General features: G+C 51.9%; 1 protein-coding gene across 1 annotated transcript in view; it reads right to left on the reverse strand.

Moving 5' to 3' along the window:
• Nucleotides 1-18278, reverse strand: part of LOC131582746 (hydrocephalus-inducing protein homolog) — a 57979-nt gene that overhangs the window by 5555 nt on the left and 34146 nt on the right. Inside the window, exons 25-49 of the mRNA XM_058846214.1 lie at nt 17553-17730; nt 16876-17033; nt 16025-16146; nt 14939-15075; nt 14178-14299; nt 13888-14090; nt 13365-13515; nt 12052-12291; nt 11241-11384; nt 10635-10822; nt 10278-10460; nt 9920-10039; nt 8548-8707; nt 8270-8442; nt 7916-8114; nt 7129-7228; nt 6507-6600; nt 5849-6017; nt 5319-5557; nt 4928-4997; nt 4091-4295; nt 3486-3718; nt 2273-2421; nt 1127-1319; nt 469-577 (exon numbers count right to left, since the gene is read on the reverse strand). Coding sequence (XP_058702197.1) covers nt 469-577; nt 1127-1319; nt 2273-2421; nt 3486-3718; nt 4091-4295; nt 4928-4997; nt 5319-5557; nt 5849-6017; nt 6507-6600; nt 7129-7228; nt 7916-8114; nt 8270-8442; nt 8548-8707; nt 9920-10039; nt 10278-10460; nt 10635-10822; nt 11241-11384; nt 12052-12291; nt 13365-13515; nt 13888-14090; nt 14178-14299; nt 14939-15075; nt 16025-16146; nt 16876-17033; nt 17553-17730 — 4039 coding nt within the window. The remainder of the gene's footprint in view (nt 1-468; nt 578-1126; nt 1320-2272; nt 2422-3485; nt 3719-4090; nt 4296-4927; nt 4998-5318; nt 5558-5848; nt 6018-6506; nt 6601-7128; nt 7229-7915; nt 8115-8269; nt 8443-8547; nt 8708-9919; nt 10040-10277; nt 10461-10634; nt 10823-11240; nt 11385-12051; nt 12292-13364; nt 13516-13887; nt 14091-14177; nt 14300-14938; nt 15076-16024; nt 16147-16875; nt 17034-17552; nt 17731-18278) is intronic.

Raw genomic sequence — 18278 nt, forward strand, 5'->3', positions numbered from 1 at the left:
GTTCCAGACCCTCTTCTTATGTTCACCAGACTGCCATCTCCAGACACATCACCACTTCAGCAGCTTAACCTCAGGTTGATGCCCAGCCCTCATTCCATCGCTTCCAGCCAGCTCCAGCCACATGGAAAGCTGAGCCAAAGAGCACTTTTGGCTTCTGCTGGCTGCCTGTGTGCTCAAGGGCTGTGTCCGTTCAGGCTGGGACCTTCCCGCATGCTGCAGATACCTCAGAGGCTCCCCTGAGGCAGTGACAGTCCCCCAGAACCCAGCCCACCACGTCTAGAAGAACACAAGAACTTCCTACAACTTGCTAGGAGGAAACCCTGCAAAAAGTCCCCATGAAAAGCTCAGGGGACAGAGAGCCCAAGGAAACAAAGTGTGTCTAACATCTGGCTGCAGCTCAGAGAAGCCAAGAGCAGGGCACACGTTTTCCCTCTGGGCACGATCGCACTTCATGGTTAACAAATTTACCATTTCCAACAGAGTCCTCTCCCACATCTTCAGTGTGGAATCTCTCCAGTGTGGAGCGCCTGGCTTTCAAGAAGAATGCTCCATGCTCATCCTCCAGGTGTAACATAAACTGAGAAAAGGGAACACAGAGCACAATGATACTGGTGTGAGTACAGGATGGCCCAGGGACTGACACCACAGTGCTGCTGGTCCTGCACAGGAACCCAGCACCTCTCCCACTGCAAACAGCACTGAGCACAAAAGTTAAGTCAAACCAGCTGGGAAAAAGGGCTGTTTAGAGGCATTTGGATTGAACCAACACTGAACCAAACAGGACAGAAAGCAATAAGCAGAATATAATTAAACCACAACTAAGTTTGCTTAAAATATAGTAAACTGGGGAATATAACCTAATGGAACTGGAAAATCACACATGTCCATGAGAACAAACCTGAAAGATGGGGGGAAAATACTCCACCACCTTTCTTGTGTTCAACTTAAAGAAGAAAGACTGGATGGAAAATTTTCAAGAACTCCCTTCTTGGAGAACAGACGTCAGTCCCTTGCTTAAAAAGAATTTGTGACACCTCTTGCCAGGTCAGCCATGGTTTTTGGGACCCTTCCCCTGTGCCACAAGCACTTATTCCCAAACCAGACCATTCCTTGAGCAGGTGCTCACCTTGACAGGTACGATGCCGTTGTTACGGACGACCAGGGGGAGCATCTCTAAATCCCCCAGCTGGAGCCTCTGGAAGCGCAGCACGGCATTTCCTCTCTTGCTGCGAGCTCTTGGGCACACGACTGTCACCTGCGGCTCGTGCCCCCTCCCACTGATGGTGAAGCTCAGGGTTTGGGGCTTGATTTTCACAGAGCTGCAGGAGAGGCACAGAAACAATTCCAGCTGGCAATAACCCATTTCTCACTGGGCAAGCCAAGCAGCAAGGGCAATCCACACTGTTTTCCCTGCCTGCTGCTCCTGTACCCCACAACACAGCCCCCCACCAGCCTCTTCCCAATCCATTCAGGGCCATTCACAAGAGGAATCTGCTCCAAAGAGCCAGAGCCTTCCACAGAAACAGTTAAAAGTAATTGCACTTCATTGAGTCATGCAGTACAGCAGATACATAATGAGGCACCAGATGAGATATGGCAAATCCCCTGGCTGCAGTGAGATGAGACATAGGCAACAAGCAAAAAAAGCACAGCATGAAAGCAGAACAAAAGCAAGAAGGCAAAAACAAATCATTGTCACTATCCACCAAGATGATTTCCAAGAACAATATAAAAGCAATTGCTTATTAGCAATTAGACTTCTCTTGCTCCAATTCAGCCACTAAAGGCTTGAGGAAGGGCAGGTCCAAGCCCCTGTACACAGGTCCCAGTGCAGAGGAACAGGGCTCCTCTTTCATACCAGCTCCCATCACTCACATGAAATAGCTTCATGAATGCAGGGAATCACAGAGGATCACTTAATGTCACAGAAACAAAGAGGAAATTGTGACTGCTGACTTGCTGCCACAGAAACTGATCCATCTAAGCTTCTGTCCTTGGAAATGCCCAGCTCAGCTGTAGCACATCTCAGTAACTTCCAGTTGGCTACCGAATATTTCCCTGTCTTCCTATTTCCTCATCCAGGCTAAACCTGTATGACAAATCAGCCTCATTTTTCTGCTCTATCTAACAGTTCCTGCTTCCCAAATCATCTCATGCCGAGTACTCTGCCTAAGGCTCCTGAGAGCATTAGAGCTAACAAGAGGTCTGTGCCTTCCCAGTGGAGAGGCAGCTGTCAGTGAGGCCTCCCCCAATATTTCTCAGGGTCAATTACCGTTTGGGGATGACAAGGGAAGCCTTAAAAGTGCAGTCGTAGTTCTGCTCGTCTGGTGGGGTGAAGGTCACTGTAGCAACAGCGTGGGATGAGCCGGGAATGGACATCTGGACAGGATGCAACTTGAAAATGGTGATAGGGCCTTTTTCCTTGGGGGAAGCCAGAGAGCAGTGTTAGGAGAAAACACCTTCCAACATGACACAGTTTTATTCATAAAGGCATTACTGAAAACAGCATGTCTGTAGTGGTTTAGATTTGCTAATTGGAGTTTCTCAGTCAATGCACTAAATAATGTGGTGGGTTTTAGCACTGGCTAAAATCACGAGGGCACTTACTCATTTTTTGTTGTGAAATACAGATAAGGAGAAGGGTTAAACATTTTTAAAACTTAAAAGGAATAAAGAAACTTTACTAACAGGACTACAGGAATAAGAAACATCAGAATAAAACCTCCAGAACACTTTTTCTCCCCCTACCCAACTTTTTCTTTTCCCAGCTGACCACTGGGAGACAAAACCTGGGATGGTAAAGCAGTATCAACTATACAATAGTCTTTGATCAGTTCTTGTAAGGAGAAGAGTTTTTTCTTGTCATGCTATGGAGACTTTTCTACAAGAAGCAGTTTTCTCCTGGCTTCTCTTTTCTATGAACAGCAGCCAGACAGGCAAAAATCTTGCATTGTGACAGCTCTTCCCATTTTCACAGCCCTTCTAGAGGTGTGTTTATGGGCTGTGAATTCAGGGGGTATTGTTTTAACGATGAGTTGTTCAAGCAGGGAACACTGACCTTGTGCTAAAGCATCGTGTGTTCTGAGTGCTGGCAGCTGCCCTGCCATATGTGGGAGGTGGTCACTGCATGGAAAACCCTGCAAATAACCTCGAACTGGCCTTCAAAGAGAGGAAAAGCCAGGGAGCCTGAGGAGATGCTCTGCTTTGAGCCCTGGCATGTCAGTTCATAACAGCCCCTCTCTGAGTGTGCTTCCAAGAGAGGTTCAGAAGGATTCACTTCTCCTACCAAAGACCCAGAGGTGTGAGCCAAAAGCTTGCCCAAGACATGAGAATTGAACACAACTGTTCCCTGGCTCTGCTGCTCTGCCCTGAAGTTTGACCTACACTGAGCTAGTGTGGGCCCCAGGAAGCAATGCATCTGGAGAACAAAACAGCTTTCACACGGCCCTTAGAGGGCAACCATCTCCTTGGCCTCCTGTTCTTACCTGTCCAGGCAGGGGGTTGATGGAGAGGACCACGTCACACGGCAGACCAGTTGTGTTGTAGATGTTGAAATGGGCTTCAGCCTCTTGCCCAACCAGAATCTTGTTGAAGATGAACTTGTTGTCATCTCTCACAAACAGGCCCACACCGTGCACAGAGAGCAGCTTGTGGCTGAGGTCAGTGCTGCTGCAGATCGGGTACTCATCGAAGATTAACATGGCATCCTCAGCAAATGCTGTGGACAGACCAGAGGGATGAGCATGCAGAAGCCTCCCTGATGAATTCATCTGGGCCTTGCTGGCCTCTGAGAAGGCTTGGTAAGCTTCTTCTGCCCAGGTAACTGCTAAACCCAGCTTTGGGTGGGGGAGCTGGCTATGAGGATGGAGCTCAGTCCACCTCAGTCTTAAAGAGCGTTGCTTTCCTTTTATCCTTCCATGCATCCCCCTCAGCCCGGGAGGGATGAATCCACCAGTGGACTTAAGAGGGCTGGAAACTCTGAGGATTTCAAGGGGGGACACCAGGGCTAGCATGCCTCCCTATCCAAGCAGCAAGTTTAGGTGCTGATCAGCAGCAGGTCTGACCAGGGGAACCTGTGGACAGTACGTACCTGGCAGGCAGGACTCGACAGTCAGGGTAAAGGGAATGCCGAGGGGATTGTCCCTGGGCTCTCTGCCCACGATGTCAATGTAGAGCTGCTCCTCACAAGTCCCCTCCTGCCCTGCGAGGCACTCCACCGTGATCTGCTGCTGGCCCCACGGAGCGATGGAGCCGGAGCACGGGGACACCGTGAACATGCCCACATTGAGCTGACCCTGCAGAAGAAGTTCCAGGAGAGGCTGAAGGGTAATAGCTGTGCCTTGAGCACCCCAGCAAAGAGGATGTCCTGCCTTGGCCTCCAGCTGGGCCCAAGCAGCCAGTCCCAGGGCAGGGAAAGATGACTCCATGGCCCAAAGGCAGCTCCAGGTTGAGCCCAACAAGCCAAGAGGAGCTGCAAGCCTGTCTCAAGTGGCAGAGAGAAAGGAGATGGAGTGTAAAGAATGAAGGTGGTAGCTGTGATCCTCAGCCTCCAGAGGTAACAGGAGAGCAGAAACAGCTGTGAGAAATGATGGGACAGAGGTAGGGGACTAGGAAGAAGAAAAAGAAGAAAAAAAAAAAGTTGTCTGAGCTCTGTGGACTGGGAGTTCGGGGGGGGATGTTTTTGCTTCTGTGGTGTTCACAGACCTGTGCTGGCCAGCAGCTACCACACACAGGACCTGCTCCCCTCTGCTGACCCCACAACTGCAGGTCAGAGCCAGAGTACAGGACTGTCAGTGGGACTGAGCAGATCCTGGACTCCATCCTGCAGACCACGTCCCACCCAGTGGAGATGAGCCCCCAGCCTGGGCACAGCAGCATCTTCTCACATCCCCTGCAGCAGCATTGTTGGGGAGCAGGAGTCACCCACCTGTGGCAAGCTTGATTTCCTTCCCGCTGAGCACTTTCTAGCTGATGGAACAGACTCCCCTTGCTTTGAACTGAGAGGAGAAAGGAGAGGTATCTGTCATGCTGAGCTCCCCTGCCTTTCTCTGAGGCCAAAGCTGGCCTTCCTCCTCACAGAGGAAAGCCTTCCTGCTCCAGATGGTTCCCAGAGAGCAGCCTGCAGCACCCATTGCTGGACAGAGCAGCTCTAGCACCAGCTTCCTACTACACATGGGGACACTGAGGCGTGTTTTGCTCCCTCTCCCCAAGGCAGGGATGCAAATGGGCGCTAGCCCAGGTCTCCTGGCTGCCTGCCACATCCCAGCCGTGGGGTGGTGCCTCCTCAGGCAGGAAGGGTGGTGCAGGGCTTCCTGTACCTTTTGCTTTCCAAAGGAGATTCATCCTCGGTTGCTCGGTGGATGCGGAATTTGAAGCTGATCACGCCTGTGTTCTCCAGCACGACAGTCTGGCTCTTCTTGCTGCCCTTCATCATGGCACCGAAACTGATGGGTGAGGCAGGCTCAATACTGAACTTGCTGTAGGCAGCTCTTGCTGACACCCTCACTGGGATGCTGGCGACAGTCTGGCCTCCTTCCCCTGAGATGGCATCTATCACCTGTGTCCACAGGAAGGGGTGGTAAACAAAGCAAAGAGAGCCAGCCAGTCCTCTACCCCAGTCCCCAGCCTCCACCCCAGGCCTCCATCAGTTCACCCATCCCTGTTAAAGCACCTCCTCCAGAGTCAGATTCTCAGCTCCCTTAGGAAGCCTCCCAAATGGTTTTGAAGACTTTGTTTGTGTACGTAGGAGAGAGGATTCTCCAGTTAAAGCCCTCCTTCCATTAGACACCTCTCCTGTTTATGTTCCCAAAACACCGTGTGGTAACACAGCCTGGCCCAGGCAGCTCACCTGGCAGTACAGGATGGGGCTGTTCTTGAGGAGGATTTCCCTTGTGGGGTGGAAGAATATCTCAATATTCACACCAGGCTGGGAGGCGATCAGCTTGCCCGACTGAGGCTTGACAGTGAAGTGGGACGCCAAGTCTCGCATCCTGGGACCTGCACCCTTCAGCATCAATCTGTGCAGAAAGGGAAGGAATGGAGATCTCTGCAGTTACAAGTAGAAGTGCTGCCAGCTCAGCCAGGACTTTGCATAGGACCAGAAAAAGAAGAAAAGGGAGAGTGCAGCTCTGCTCAGGGAATCCTGGATCCTGACAGAGAGCACAGACGGTCACGAGGTTATTGCAAGAAACCTTGACACTGAAATTTTTCATTCACTCTTTTACAGAGTCTCAGAAGGAGAAAGGAGGTGACCATCAAAGAAAGGCAATGAATCTCAGCATTTCAGTGCCTGAAATTCTTGGGGCTCTCCTTTGGCTTCCCTGCTGAACCGTGGAGAACTGCTGGTTTGTGGCTGGATTCTCTGGTAAAATAGCTGAGATTAGAGAGCCCAGGTTTTGTGTTTATCGTGAGGTAGCCTGCATGGAAACAGGTTCTGACCTTTGACAGAGGGAGAGTGCAGGCCTGGGAACCCGGGGAAATGCTCACCACCAGGCAGCTGGACTCACCTGTACTCGATGTTGTACATCCCTTTGTTTGTTAGAGTCAGGATGTTCTTCACATTATCCCGGACATTGATGGTTCCAAAATCCAAGGTTCCATCTGCAGACAATGTGCAGAGCGAGATCAGACATGGTATTTGTGAGCTGCTGCAGAATACACCAGGTCCCAAGCTACATGGAGGTCCCAGCACAAAACCCTTTTCAGCAAGTTGCTGTTCTTGGAAGGGTTTTCCAGCTACTTGTCTGCCCTTTCTCTTCTTACTCAAACTATCTGCAGGCTCAGTAGCTAAGGAGCTTGGCTTCCATTTCCTCACTTCCAAGCACAAATCCAATCACTTTACATGCTGTGCTGAGCCTGTGGGAATTGCCAACTGCCTGTTCACGTCACTGTTGTTTCAAAGCCCCCAAATCCAACCTGCACGTGAAGCTGCACACTTCAAAGTTCAGAGGGGAGAGACTTAAGGCTGCCAGTGGCCTGACAATGCTTTATTCCATGCAGCTTGCAGAGTATGTGCTTTATGTATCCCTGCCATCCTTGCATCCCATCCCATCCCAAGTGCTTTGGTCACCCACCACCCAAGGTAAGGCAGTGCACCTGGACTGCTTTGTTTGGGAGACATCCACTGACCTTCAGGCAGGACCATGCTCAGGAGAACATCATACACCTCTGCAGACAGTTTGATGTTTTCAACCTGAACAATCCCCAGGATGTTTTCTGTATCTGAAACCTGAGGCAGCAAGAAACAAACACTGTTCAGATTATTCTTTTGCTAGACAGCCTCTAAGTCCTTGTCTCTGCTGGCTGCTTCCCCTATGGCCTCCCTGGCTTCACAAGTGTTGGTGGACACCCAAGCTTTCCTAACCCGTTCATCTCGTGGGCTGTCCCAGTGGGATTCTGCTGCAGTATAAACCCCATCAGCCCAGCTCTGCATTCCTACAGCAGGGAATGCTGCTGCTAAAGCATCCTTGAGAGGCACAGGGATGTAAGAACAACCACAGGAAGTGTGAGGTGTCTCAGAGCAGGTGGCATTGACAACCCTTTCCAATCACCTAGCACCCTCTCTGAAATGCAGCCCCTAAACCATGGGGAACAAAATGCCAGGGGCAGAGTTTGTTGCACGATGCCAGAGGTTTGGACAAGCTCCAGGAGAAATGTAGAGATCACGCTGCAGTCTGTATAACCAAACAACAACCTTCAACCATTCACAGGGCCAAGGTGGTTGTGCTACAGGCTCAGGGTGCAGTGTCTGGTTATCTGGGGGGATGTGGATGCACTGCACATTCTGGCAAACGCTGTGTAGAGGCAGAAGTTGGGGTCACAGCACCCTTGTGTCTGTCAGGAGCAGCTCTTCCTGACTCTGTCCCTAAGAGCACGTGGCTGCTCACTGTGCCAGGCAGGGCACAGTCCCTCTCACCTCGAGTCGAAGGCTCTTCTCAATGGTGCCAATCTGCTGGGCCTTGAAATTCACTGTCACTTCAATCTCTGAGCGGGGATCAATGGTGCCGTTATCTTGTGACAGTGAGAAGTCCTCAACAAGGTCATCCAGCCCACTGAGCTGCCAGGCCATGGGCAGTAGGGTGTTGTTTTTCAGGACCAAGGTCCTGCTGTCAGTCCTGCAGAGACAGGAGGCACTTGGCATCAGCTGCTGGCTGGTCACACCAGCCTCGCCACTGAATGCAACTTGGAGCAGCTCCATCCCAGCCCTGGAAAGCAGAGTCAAACGTTCTGTCTTTGTCACAAGTCTTGGAGTGCGTGTGGGATGACTGACCTGTGCAGAAGCAGCTTGCCAAAAGACAGCTCCAGGGGGCTGACCTCCAGCTTCACGTGCACCCCATGGCAGCACAGGCTGAAGACCACTGGCTCTGGATTCTTGTTAATGCAGCAGATGAGTTTGTCTTCCAGGAAGCCAGGGGAAGTGGGGTATGCCCAAATGGTCAGCTCCTGGACCCGGCCCCATGGAAAGAAACAGAAAGAGCACTGTGTGTGAGCAGGAGCAGCAGCTCCTGGGCACTTCTACGGTGCCTGCTCTACCTGCCCTTCTCCTACCTGCTTCTTCTTTGGTTTCAGGGTCATGCTGGGAGGGTCCAGAAGGAAGGTCTCTGCTTTCTCATCATCCTCAAAGGAGAACTGGACCTCTACGTCCATGGGGGAGTTGTTGAGGATGGTTATATTCTCCGAGTTGCCAGGACAGTTCTGAGCCTTGTACCTGTCCACAAAAGGGGAAAAGGCTGCAGAGGAGACTGTTGCCTTTGCCACGCATCGAGGAAAGCACCGTGTGCAGCCGAGGAAGCGGTGCTGGAAGAGCCTGCTCTAACAAACAAGTGAGGGAAGTGGATCCCAGCCAGGGGCGTGGGCGTGTGCTCATCCTTGCCTGACTTTGATGCCTTCCCCTGTACTTGGTGCCTCCACCCCAGAAGCCTGATGATGCTCAGGCCACCTCAAGTGGTTTTAATTCAATGTAAATTCAAAGGTGCTTAGAAAAATAACAGTACACCAGGCACATGGGTGCTTTCCCCTTCTTTCTTGGGGTGCCTTCCCTGCAGGGTGTAAAGAAAGGCTTTTGGAAAAAGAGTTTAGCTGATCTCTTTCCAAAAAGTCATGAAACTGCTTTGGATTTCATGGGTTAGCTCAAAATCTGAGAAAGAACTATAAAGCATCATTTCCCAAGAGGAATGCAAAAAGATAACAAATGACCCTTCTCTCAGGTGTGGAAATGACTTTGGAGTGGAAGGGTTAAAGAGGCAAACAGAAATCCCAGACCATCCCATAAAGCTGGCTAAAGATTGTCTGTTTTTTGAAACTATGTTGTCAAAATAGATTTAGCCCTCCAGAGCTCCCATGGAGACAAGAACTTAATGTTAAATACTGTTTTTTAAAAAGTGACAGTAAAAGTAGAAATGCACAATAGCTTCAATGACAACATTTTCAGGCAGACTTTATCCAGCAGTGATGATGCAATGTCATTACAGGCAAATGTAGTTCCTGCTGTACATACCCCCTGACACCCACTGGCAGGTCAACCATAAAATCTTAGTAATAATTACAGATCAAGGATAGGTTTACAAAACCATCTACAGAATAATTGCTCAGTCAGGCTAACTGCAGAACTCAAAGCACTTCAAAAACCACCATACATTTCTTAAGGGGTGAAGCTGAGATGTGGAGGCAGACAAAAGTTGCCCCAAGTGCCCTTTGGACTGGCAGCAGCCTGGGGCTCTGGCCAAGGCAGCCACCAGGCAGGCAGAGCGGCTCCCCCAAGGCTCATTTGCCTCTTGGATGCTCAGGTTCACACATCTGTGCTCCTTCAAACCCAGGTGTGTGCCAGGACTGTGCCAGGGACTGCCCTGGATCGTGCCACCAGCACAGCACGTCTCCAAGCGTGTCCAGAAAAGTACAACAGCCAGCAGGGAGCACATACCACTCTCTTGATTTCCCACACAGCAGCGGTCCAAAGTGGAATTGCTTGGTGCTCTCAACATATTCCTTGAAGATGATTTCACCTTCCTTCATGGTCTTCCTCCACTGTGGAAACACCAGCCTGGGCAGAGAAAGCAGGGAAGGAGGAGCTATGAGATGCTCCAGGTAGGAAATGCAGTCAGAAAGCCATAACCCATCCTGGTGGCTCAGGGACCATCTGCCTTCCCAGCTCCCAGCACAGAAAGAGATGCTGGCTGACGTCAGGCAGCACCATGTGGCCAGGCCAGAATGCCCAAGGAGCAGCCCTGGCTGTGAGCTCGGGGGCAGCAGTGTGGGAGGCTGCCAGGGGCCAGCCTTACCGTGGGTTCTGGCTGATGCTGGGGTACAGGCCGGTGCCACTGCAGGGCAGCTCGTACTGCCGCTTTGTCCCCACCAGCTCAAACCTCAGCGTCTGCTCAAACTTCCCTGGCTTTTTGGTGGAGAAGTGGACCTTCAGTTCCACCTCACCCAGGGCAGGCACTGTCCACCGGTACCGTTTCAGCCTGGCAATTAAAGAGGAGGCTTCAGACATTGCTGAGGAGCAAATGAAACAAGGAGGGTGCACTGGCCATCCCATGGAGGCACTGGCACAGGGTCCCTGTGCAGCTGGGGACGATGGACCTTGTTTGGCAAGAGGACCAAGAAGCAGAGGCATCACCTCCTCCCGTGCAGCTCACCTGAGGAATTCTGTGGGGATGGAGGCACTTTCCAGTGTACTTTTGGATCTTGTGCTGGAGGATTCCCAGGGACTTTCTGTTCTCTCTGTAGATATTTGGTTCCCCTTTGGAGACTTGTCTCTGCTCACTGCTTTACCTGTCTTTGGCTGGCCCTCAGCAGAACTGCCCTTCTCATCTGGGGTCCTGGCCTAAAGGGAGAGAAAAGGGAGAGAGGGGTGAGCCCTGAGACATTCCCATCCTGGAAAGAAAAATGGGCCTTCGTTAACCAGTGGAAGAGAGAATAAATCAGTGCACCTGCCCAGGAACTTGGTCTTCCTTACTGGTGTTTGTTTTGTCTAGGACACCCCTTCTAACTCAGGATCCTCTCCTCAAAGGAAGTTGATGGTTTTAAGTGATTTTTCCCCTCTTACAGAACTGCTCTGTCTCCAGCAAAGCTGTCTCTTTTGCCCCATCCCTGACAGAAAGGAGACCTGCAGATGTGGGGCCCCATCACATCTTCACTACCTCTCCACAATGATCCTTTTCCATCCAACCTGTCCCCCATGCCCCCATCTAGCCTGGTCCCTGCCCTGGCACCTTCAGTGCCAGCACCACTGCAGTACCCACCAGATTGTCTTCAGGTGTAACAATGGTGAAGGGCTTCACATGCTCTGCAGAGCCCAGCTGCTCCTCTGGGCAGTCAACTCTGGAGAGGACAGCAGCAGGGGGAAGGGGAGGCCCTTGGGGATGCAGTCCCAGATGCCTCAGCATCTGAAAGAGAAGAGAAAATCCTGTTTATACATCTGTCACCTTCATCCTCACAACTCCTTCTTTGAAGGCACTGAGCTTTTGGCAATGGGCTTTTTGATTTCCATCAAGTACAAGTATTTTGTTATGCCCAGTGGGGTGAGCAGGCTCCAGAGCAGAGGCAAGAGCTACAAGCAGGACTGGGAGAGAAACCCCTCCCAAGTGACTCATCTGAAGCAAACAATGACCATGAGCTGCTCACTGCCTGCAGCCACACTAGCCACACTAGCCAGGACTGCACTCTGCCAGCAAAGCCCTGAGAACCAGTGGAGTTTTCTGCCAGAGCACATTCCCAGCCCAAGTCATGCCCAGCCTGCCAGCTGGGCTTGGCACCATGGACCCACATACCAGGCCCTGGCTGGGACAGAGCCTCCACTGTAAGCAGCCCCTGCCCATCTCAAGGACAATGCAAAGGTCCCAGGCATCAACCAGGGCAGATCATGTTTACCTCAGGTTTGCTGTCTCCTCCCTTCCTCCCAACAACACAAACTCTTTAAATCCTCCCACAGCACATCAGCAGAGCTGGCTTTGCCCTGGGCATTGCCTCCATCTCCCTGACACAAGCCTGGCAATATTGGAGTGCTGTGAAGCTTGGGCAGCATGTACACGGGGACCAGACCTGCCTTCTCACCTTCTCCTCCTCAAGGTACTGCTCATCCAAATCCAGGCAGTAAAACTCGATGGGGAATTCGCATGGGTTCTTCACCAGCACTGTGGCCTCCACCCCATCGCTGTCCACCAGCACCCATCCCATCTTTAGTGCTGGGGGACTGAACTCCAGCCGTGGCTCCAGACCTTGCCCCGAGAGGTTCAGCCTTAAGTGACTGCTGCTCCCATGAATGTTAAGCTTCAGTTCATACTTGTAAGACCTCTGAAAAGAGAAAAGTGCAGAAAACTTGTCCATGAAGCCCCAGGTGACAGGACCCCAAATACGACCCTTGCCCCAAGGTCAGGGTGTTATCAGTCCCTCCAAGGTGAACAGAAACCAGATTTTCACTTATGCAAGGGACTACAGTGCCTGTGTCTGGGTGTGAGTAACTGGGATGAGTCCTGGTGTGCACTGTAACTGGGTATTGGGTATCAGATGGATGGACAATGGAGTGCCAGGTGTTTTCACCCAGTCATGCAGGAGTGCAGTGCTCAAGAGAAGGGCCCCCGGGGTTACAGTGTCCACACCCAGTCCTGGCACTGCTGCATCAGGCAAACGCCAGCTCCAGGAGAGAGGCAAATGAGCTCTCGCTGGCCAGAAATAAGGGTCACCTTGTCTGCTTAGTGTTTGGCTCTGATCAAAGCCAGACACAAGATGTTTACATCTCTTGAGCAATTAAAAGGTCCCTGGGACTGTCTGTGGGCACAGAAGCACTTGTGTCCATACTGGTACACACTGTCAGTTTCCAAGACCCAGCAGCCCCAGGCAAACTACTTTTGGGAATGCTCCATCCTTTAAGTTGAATCCCCAGCTGGGTGGGAATGTGCAGGCAGGCCAGAGCCCCAGGGACTGACTGCTGGCAGCACACCACTACAGGTGACTGTCCTGCCATGCTCAGGAAGGTGTCTGGTGGCTGTTTTGCCAGTCAGTTCTGCAGCAGGATGCGCCTAGAGCGGCCATTCCAGGATTATCCTCTGCGAGTGTGCAGCTGCTCTGCACCGAGTGTTGCAGCTGCAAACACGGCCAGGCAAGGGGGAGGCTGAGGGGAGCTGGGCACATCCCTCCCCTGTGCCAAGAGGCAGCCACAGAGCCCTGATGCTCTCTGTGCAAGCTCCCTGTGGGCATTTCAGAGCACATCTCCCAGGAGTGCTCTGTGGGGTGAACTGAGCCACGCTGAGCACGGCGCTTGCAGAAAGCCCCCTGTGAAGGCAGAGCTCATACCACACTCTCTGCACCAGGCCCTCATTTCCAGATAGCCCTGACAGGCCCCCTGGGCTGACAGCTGCCAATCTCACCTCCTCCTTGGGTGCAAACTGGATTTGCAAGTTCTGCCACGCTCCTGCATCAAGGGTTCCTTTGGAGGGCGTCACTTCAAAGGGACAGCGCCCTTCCTCCAGCGCCTGCTGCTTCTGACCCTGGGCTCGTGTCAGGTATCTGAGTTGATTGCTCTGGACACAGAAACCAATGGTGTGAGGTCTCCTCAGTCTGTGAGTTCCTGTAGTGCTCTGAGACACTGATACAGTGCTGAGAGCACCCACAGCCAAACCAAGTGTGGCCCCATAGCCTAGAGCTGGAGGGAGAACCTGTAGACAGGGCAGGCAAAGGGAACTACTGTCCTCAGAGGAGGAGGAATGGGTGAAGATGGCAGCAAAGCAAAGCAGCAGCTAATGGAACAGGTCTGGGAAAACCAGCCTTGATCTAGACCCTCAGAAGCTTCTTCAAACACGCCAGAGACCCAAGTGCTCGGGCAACCACAGGAGCAGAAAGGGCAGGAGACACAAAGAAAACCCAACCAAGAAGTGACGTGTTCAGTGCTGCCTGTGCTTTACCTTCGTAACAGGCTTGATGGCAGTGATGAACCATTTGCAGGGCACTTGGAACCCGTTGTAGAGCTGGACTGTCTCAACCTGGCACTGCCCAACGAGGACATTGGGGAAGTGCAGTGTGTTCTGGGAGAGGTCGAGCGACAGTTCCAAGACAGTGGCACGGAGGCGGATGTGAGACGTGGGGCCTTTTGTTACCTGTAGAAGGACAGAGAATTCAGCAGAGGGTGCAGGTGACATCTGCTGCTGTGCCCAGCCTGCTGCCTGCCCCAAGAGCTGTGGTACCTGTATGGGCAGCAGCACATCCACGTCACCCTGTGGTTGCTGGGCACTTTCAAAATGCACATCAAACCTCAGGGTGTGCATGTGGGGCAGACTCTTCATCTGGCCCAGGTCCACGCTGAAACCTTGAACAGATGAAAACAAAGCAGCTGAGATACACAAGAAACACAAGCAATGTGTCATAAGCACGTTAAGGCCTTACAGCTGTCCTGGCTGAGAGGTCTGGGAAAAACCCCATGCTGTGCTGTGACCTGGACAAAAACTTAGAGTGCACCTGAACACACCTCGACACAGCGAGCCACTGTGTGATGGAAGTGCAGCCTTGCCTCAAGGCCTCTTTTGGGAGCCTCTTTTGATCCACCAGAGGATCTCACAGGCTGTTTCCTCAATAAAGGCTGAATACAAGTGCTATGACAGTGTGAACTCCAAACAAAGCACTTCCAAAACACAGCAGACCCCACTGGTTCACAAAACAAGGCCACAGAGTGCCCAAAGAAACTTGATGCTCGTGGGAGCCAAGGGCAGAAGATGCTGAGAGGTGACCAGGGTGATGAGCCCATCTGCCCCCCACACTGGAGTGTCAGGGCAGTTGTAGGCAGGCCAGGTCCCTGGGCATGGCTGGACTGGAGAATTCTGCCTCTGAAGCTCCCAGCAGGGGCAGTGAGAAGAAAAAGCTGAAAAACCTCCCCAAGTTCAGTGGCTTCAGCTAATCTGTGTGAGACACCTCCTCCATGCCCCCAGGAAGTGTCTCCAGCACTGCTTACCTGTGTCCTGCAGGACAGATGCATCGACCCAGAAGGACACTGGGATCTGCCCAGGGTTGGTGATCTCCAGGGTGCGTCTCTCAGTGAAACCCTTCAGGACAGTGCCCATGTCCAGGACATACTCTGGCAGCTCAACTCTGCAAGGAGGAGTAAGGACAGTCCTTAAACCACAGCCTGCCTACATGTCCAAGTGGATGGAGGATACAAATCAAGTGGCTATTTCTTTATTCACTGCTGTAAAAACTCAGCTCAAGCCCATGAAACCCGTGGCCTGACCAGCTGGCAATGACTTTGGGAAGTCAGGAGGAGTGCAGGTCCTAGCTTTTATCAGCTACTAATGGTACCTGGAAATAAAATTAGTTTAAAATGGAAACTGTCCACAGCTCCTCTGCCATGAAAAGCCAGTAGAGGTGAGTCCACTGGGCCCCCACTGGACTAAATGAAACTACTTAGCCTTGGTGTACAGCCTGAGCCTGAAATTGCTTTGGGGCCTAGGAATAAGATTTGCCTGCACAGGAAATCTTCACTGCTCTGCAACCAGATCACCTGATCTGTTCTGCAGAGCATCTTCCTGAATTGAAGCCTCCCGTGCTTGTGCTGCATCATGATGGTGCAAAGGGACAGACCAAGTTAATCAGATAAGCCCTGCCACCCCACCAGGATTCAAGGCATCTGATTTTGGGCTTTCAAGGGTTTGCTGACATGTGCAATTCCCTCCTCCTTTTGTTTAGCGTGCTCCGTTAGTTGGAACCAAGGCATCAGCTGGGAATTGTCTCTTTCAGAGCTGGTCAGCAGGGACAGAATTGATGCTGTCTGGAAGGGCTTGGAGGTCTGCAGTGGGTCCCCTCAGCTCTAGGGACAGAACCCCACAGCTGTGGGGAGCTGAGTCCAAAGCTCAGCGTGGTGCTGGGGAAGGGAGGGCACTCAGCTGCTCACACGCAGCGTGTCACAGCCACCGGGACAAGAGCCTCTCTGAAGTCCAGGCTATTCCCAGCTCTGCAGAAACAAGGAGCTCTCAGGAGAAGGGGACATTGCTGGCTGTTCCCCACGGGGCACCTGGAGATGGGGATGGGAGTCCCTACTCACTTGACAAGGCTCTGGCACAGCTTTTTGTCAGGGAACTCGGTCTTTGGGGGATGGGATGTGAGCTTTTTCTGCAGCTCCAGAGCAGCCTTCTCGATCATCTTTATCTGCAGCCGAGTGTTTGCCTGAGGAAACAGAAGACAGACAGTGTCTGGTTAGCAAAGGTCTTTCCCAAGGTTTGCATCTGAAAAAGGATCCCACCCTGCTCTTGTTGAGAGGGGTGTGGGGTTCTCCTGTCTGGCTGCTCGGTGTCTGACACCTCCTGCTCTCTTAGCCAGGACCTCATCTCCAGGGAAGTAACTCCAGCATCTCTGCCTGCCCAGCTATTGTTAGCAAAGCTGATCTGGCCAGGCAGACAGACAAGCCAGGAATCTTCCAGAGCTCCAGACACCTGCCTGTGCCCAGCCAGGACCAAGGCAGCTTGGACAAAAGCTGGTTTGAAAGGGAACCGAGCCCAAGCTGGTGGCTCTTGGAGATGAGCACAGCCAGCACAGTTCCAGGGCACAATCAGGCAACTGCTGTTCAGGTCTGTAAATCTGGCAGGCCTTGGGTTGGGACCAACAAACTCCCCAGCAATGACCTGCATCTCCTTCAAAACACCATCAATGCCATCCCTTGAGCATGGCCTTCAGGATCTGTCCCTGGGGTAGCCAGGAAGCTGGTGCAAGCCAACCCCCGAAGAGACCATGGCCAGAGTGGCAGCCCTAGGGACAATGCTGAGGTGACACATGGTTCTAAGTGGGCAGGGAGGTCCCAAGTGCCATCAGGGCACCGGGAAACTGCTGTGGGCTGCAAGGGGCTCAGGTGACATGGAGACAGTGGCATGTGCCAAACGGGGCTGCAGCTGTTCTTACTACAATGTCAGAGCCTTCCAGCATGCAGGGCTTCAGCTTCCCAGTCTTCACATCTGGACTTTTTAAGGGCTGAGCTGCTGGGATCTGAATTTTCAGGGTCTCACTGTATTGCTGCGTGTGTTCTGCAAGCCGTAGTGGCTTTCCACATTTCTCATTTCCTGAAGGAAGAAAACATCCACCAAGAGAAGTGTGAGCCAAGTGCCAATCCCACTTAACTTGGGAAGTCCCTACCTCCCAAACACTGCTTTCTTCCAGAAAGAAATCCCTCAAGCCATCTATGGAAAGTGGATGCTGCTGCTCCTCTCGGAATCCTCATGTTCACTCCCACCCATCTTCCTCCCCACAGAGGAACGTCTCATCCCCTGCAATGTCACGCAAATCCAACCCTGCCAGAAGCCCTGCCAGCCTCTCTTACAGCTTTCCCAAGCCTTTCAGTCCAGCCATCATCCTTCAGGACCCTGCCAGATGTGCTGGCAAGCTCTGCAGGATGGTTCCTGGGACAAAGGCCACCTGGGATCCTCTGCTCAAGACTCACAAAGCAGTCAGATGGCTTGAGTGGCTCTGGGAGTCCTGCAGCCCTCCAGGCTTGGTGCAGGTGGGCATGAGCTGCCCTATGGGCATTTGGTAGGGAACAAAACCAGAGGGGCCCTTCCTGGGGGCACACAGGCAGTGCCCACCTTTGATGTTCCAGGGCAGGTTCACACTGATCATAGGAAAGGACGCTTCTCCTTTCAGGCAGATCTTTTCCGGCTCCAGGTCACCCACTTTAAGCTGGTATGTCCTGCTAAAGGCTCCTGGTACTCCTGGCATGTAAGAGAATCTCAGCACTTGCTTCCTGCCACATGCAATGGAGCCCTGCAGGAATGGGAGAGGAGGAAGGGAATACATCAGAGTGTTTGATGGGGGATGGCTCAGGGGACAGACAGGCTGAGAAGACAGGTTCTCTAGCTAGAAACCATCAGACCACATCACCTTTGTGATAAATACATTATAGTGTTGGCTTTTGCAATTGTTAGAATAAATACTGTGTGTTTTATAATGTTGGCTTTTCTCAAAGAATTTTTGCTGAAGTTTAGAATTTTTTTAAGGCAAATGTTTTGTGGTGATACCAGTGTTGGGGAAGAGTTGCTGTAATATTAACATTTAACCAATGAAGTTAATGGAAACCTGTTGAATGTGTCAAAAAGTACCAAATGACCAGGACTAGGGCAACTGTACATGCTCCAAAAAGGCAGGATGGAGGAGGAACTATGTTAAAATGTTTGAATATGTGTAACCATTTGTGAATTTGTATTAGGCTGTTGCAATACCCAGGGTCTATAATGGATGTAGTTGTGTTGACTGGTGTGCCTCTGGCTGTGGCTAAGCACCCAAGCCAAGCACCCACCACTGTTCCTTTTGCT

Source organism: Poecile atricapillus, chromosome 10, assembly GCF_030490865.1.
Source record: "Poecile atricapillus isolate bPoeAtr1 chromosome 10, bPoeAtr1.hap1, whole genome shotgun sequence".
Lineage (NCBI taxonomy): Eukaryota > Metazoa > Chordata > Aves > Passeriformes > Paridae > Poecile > Poecile atricapillus.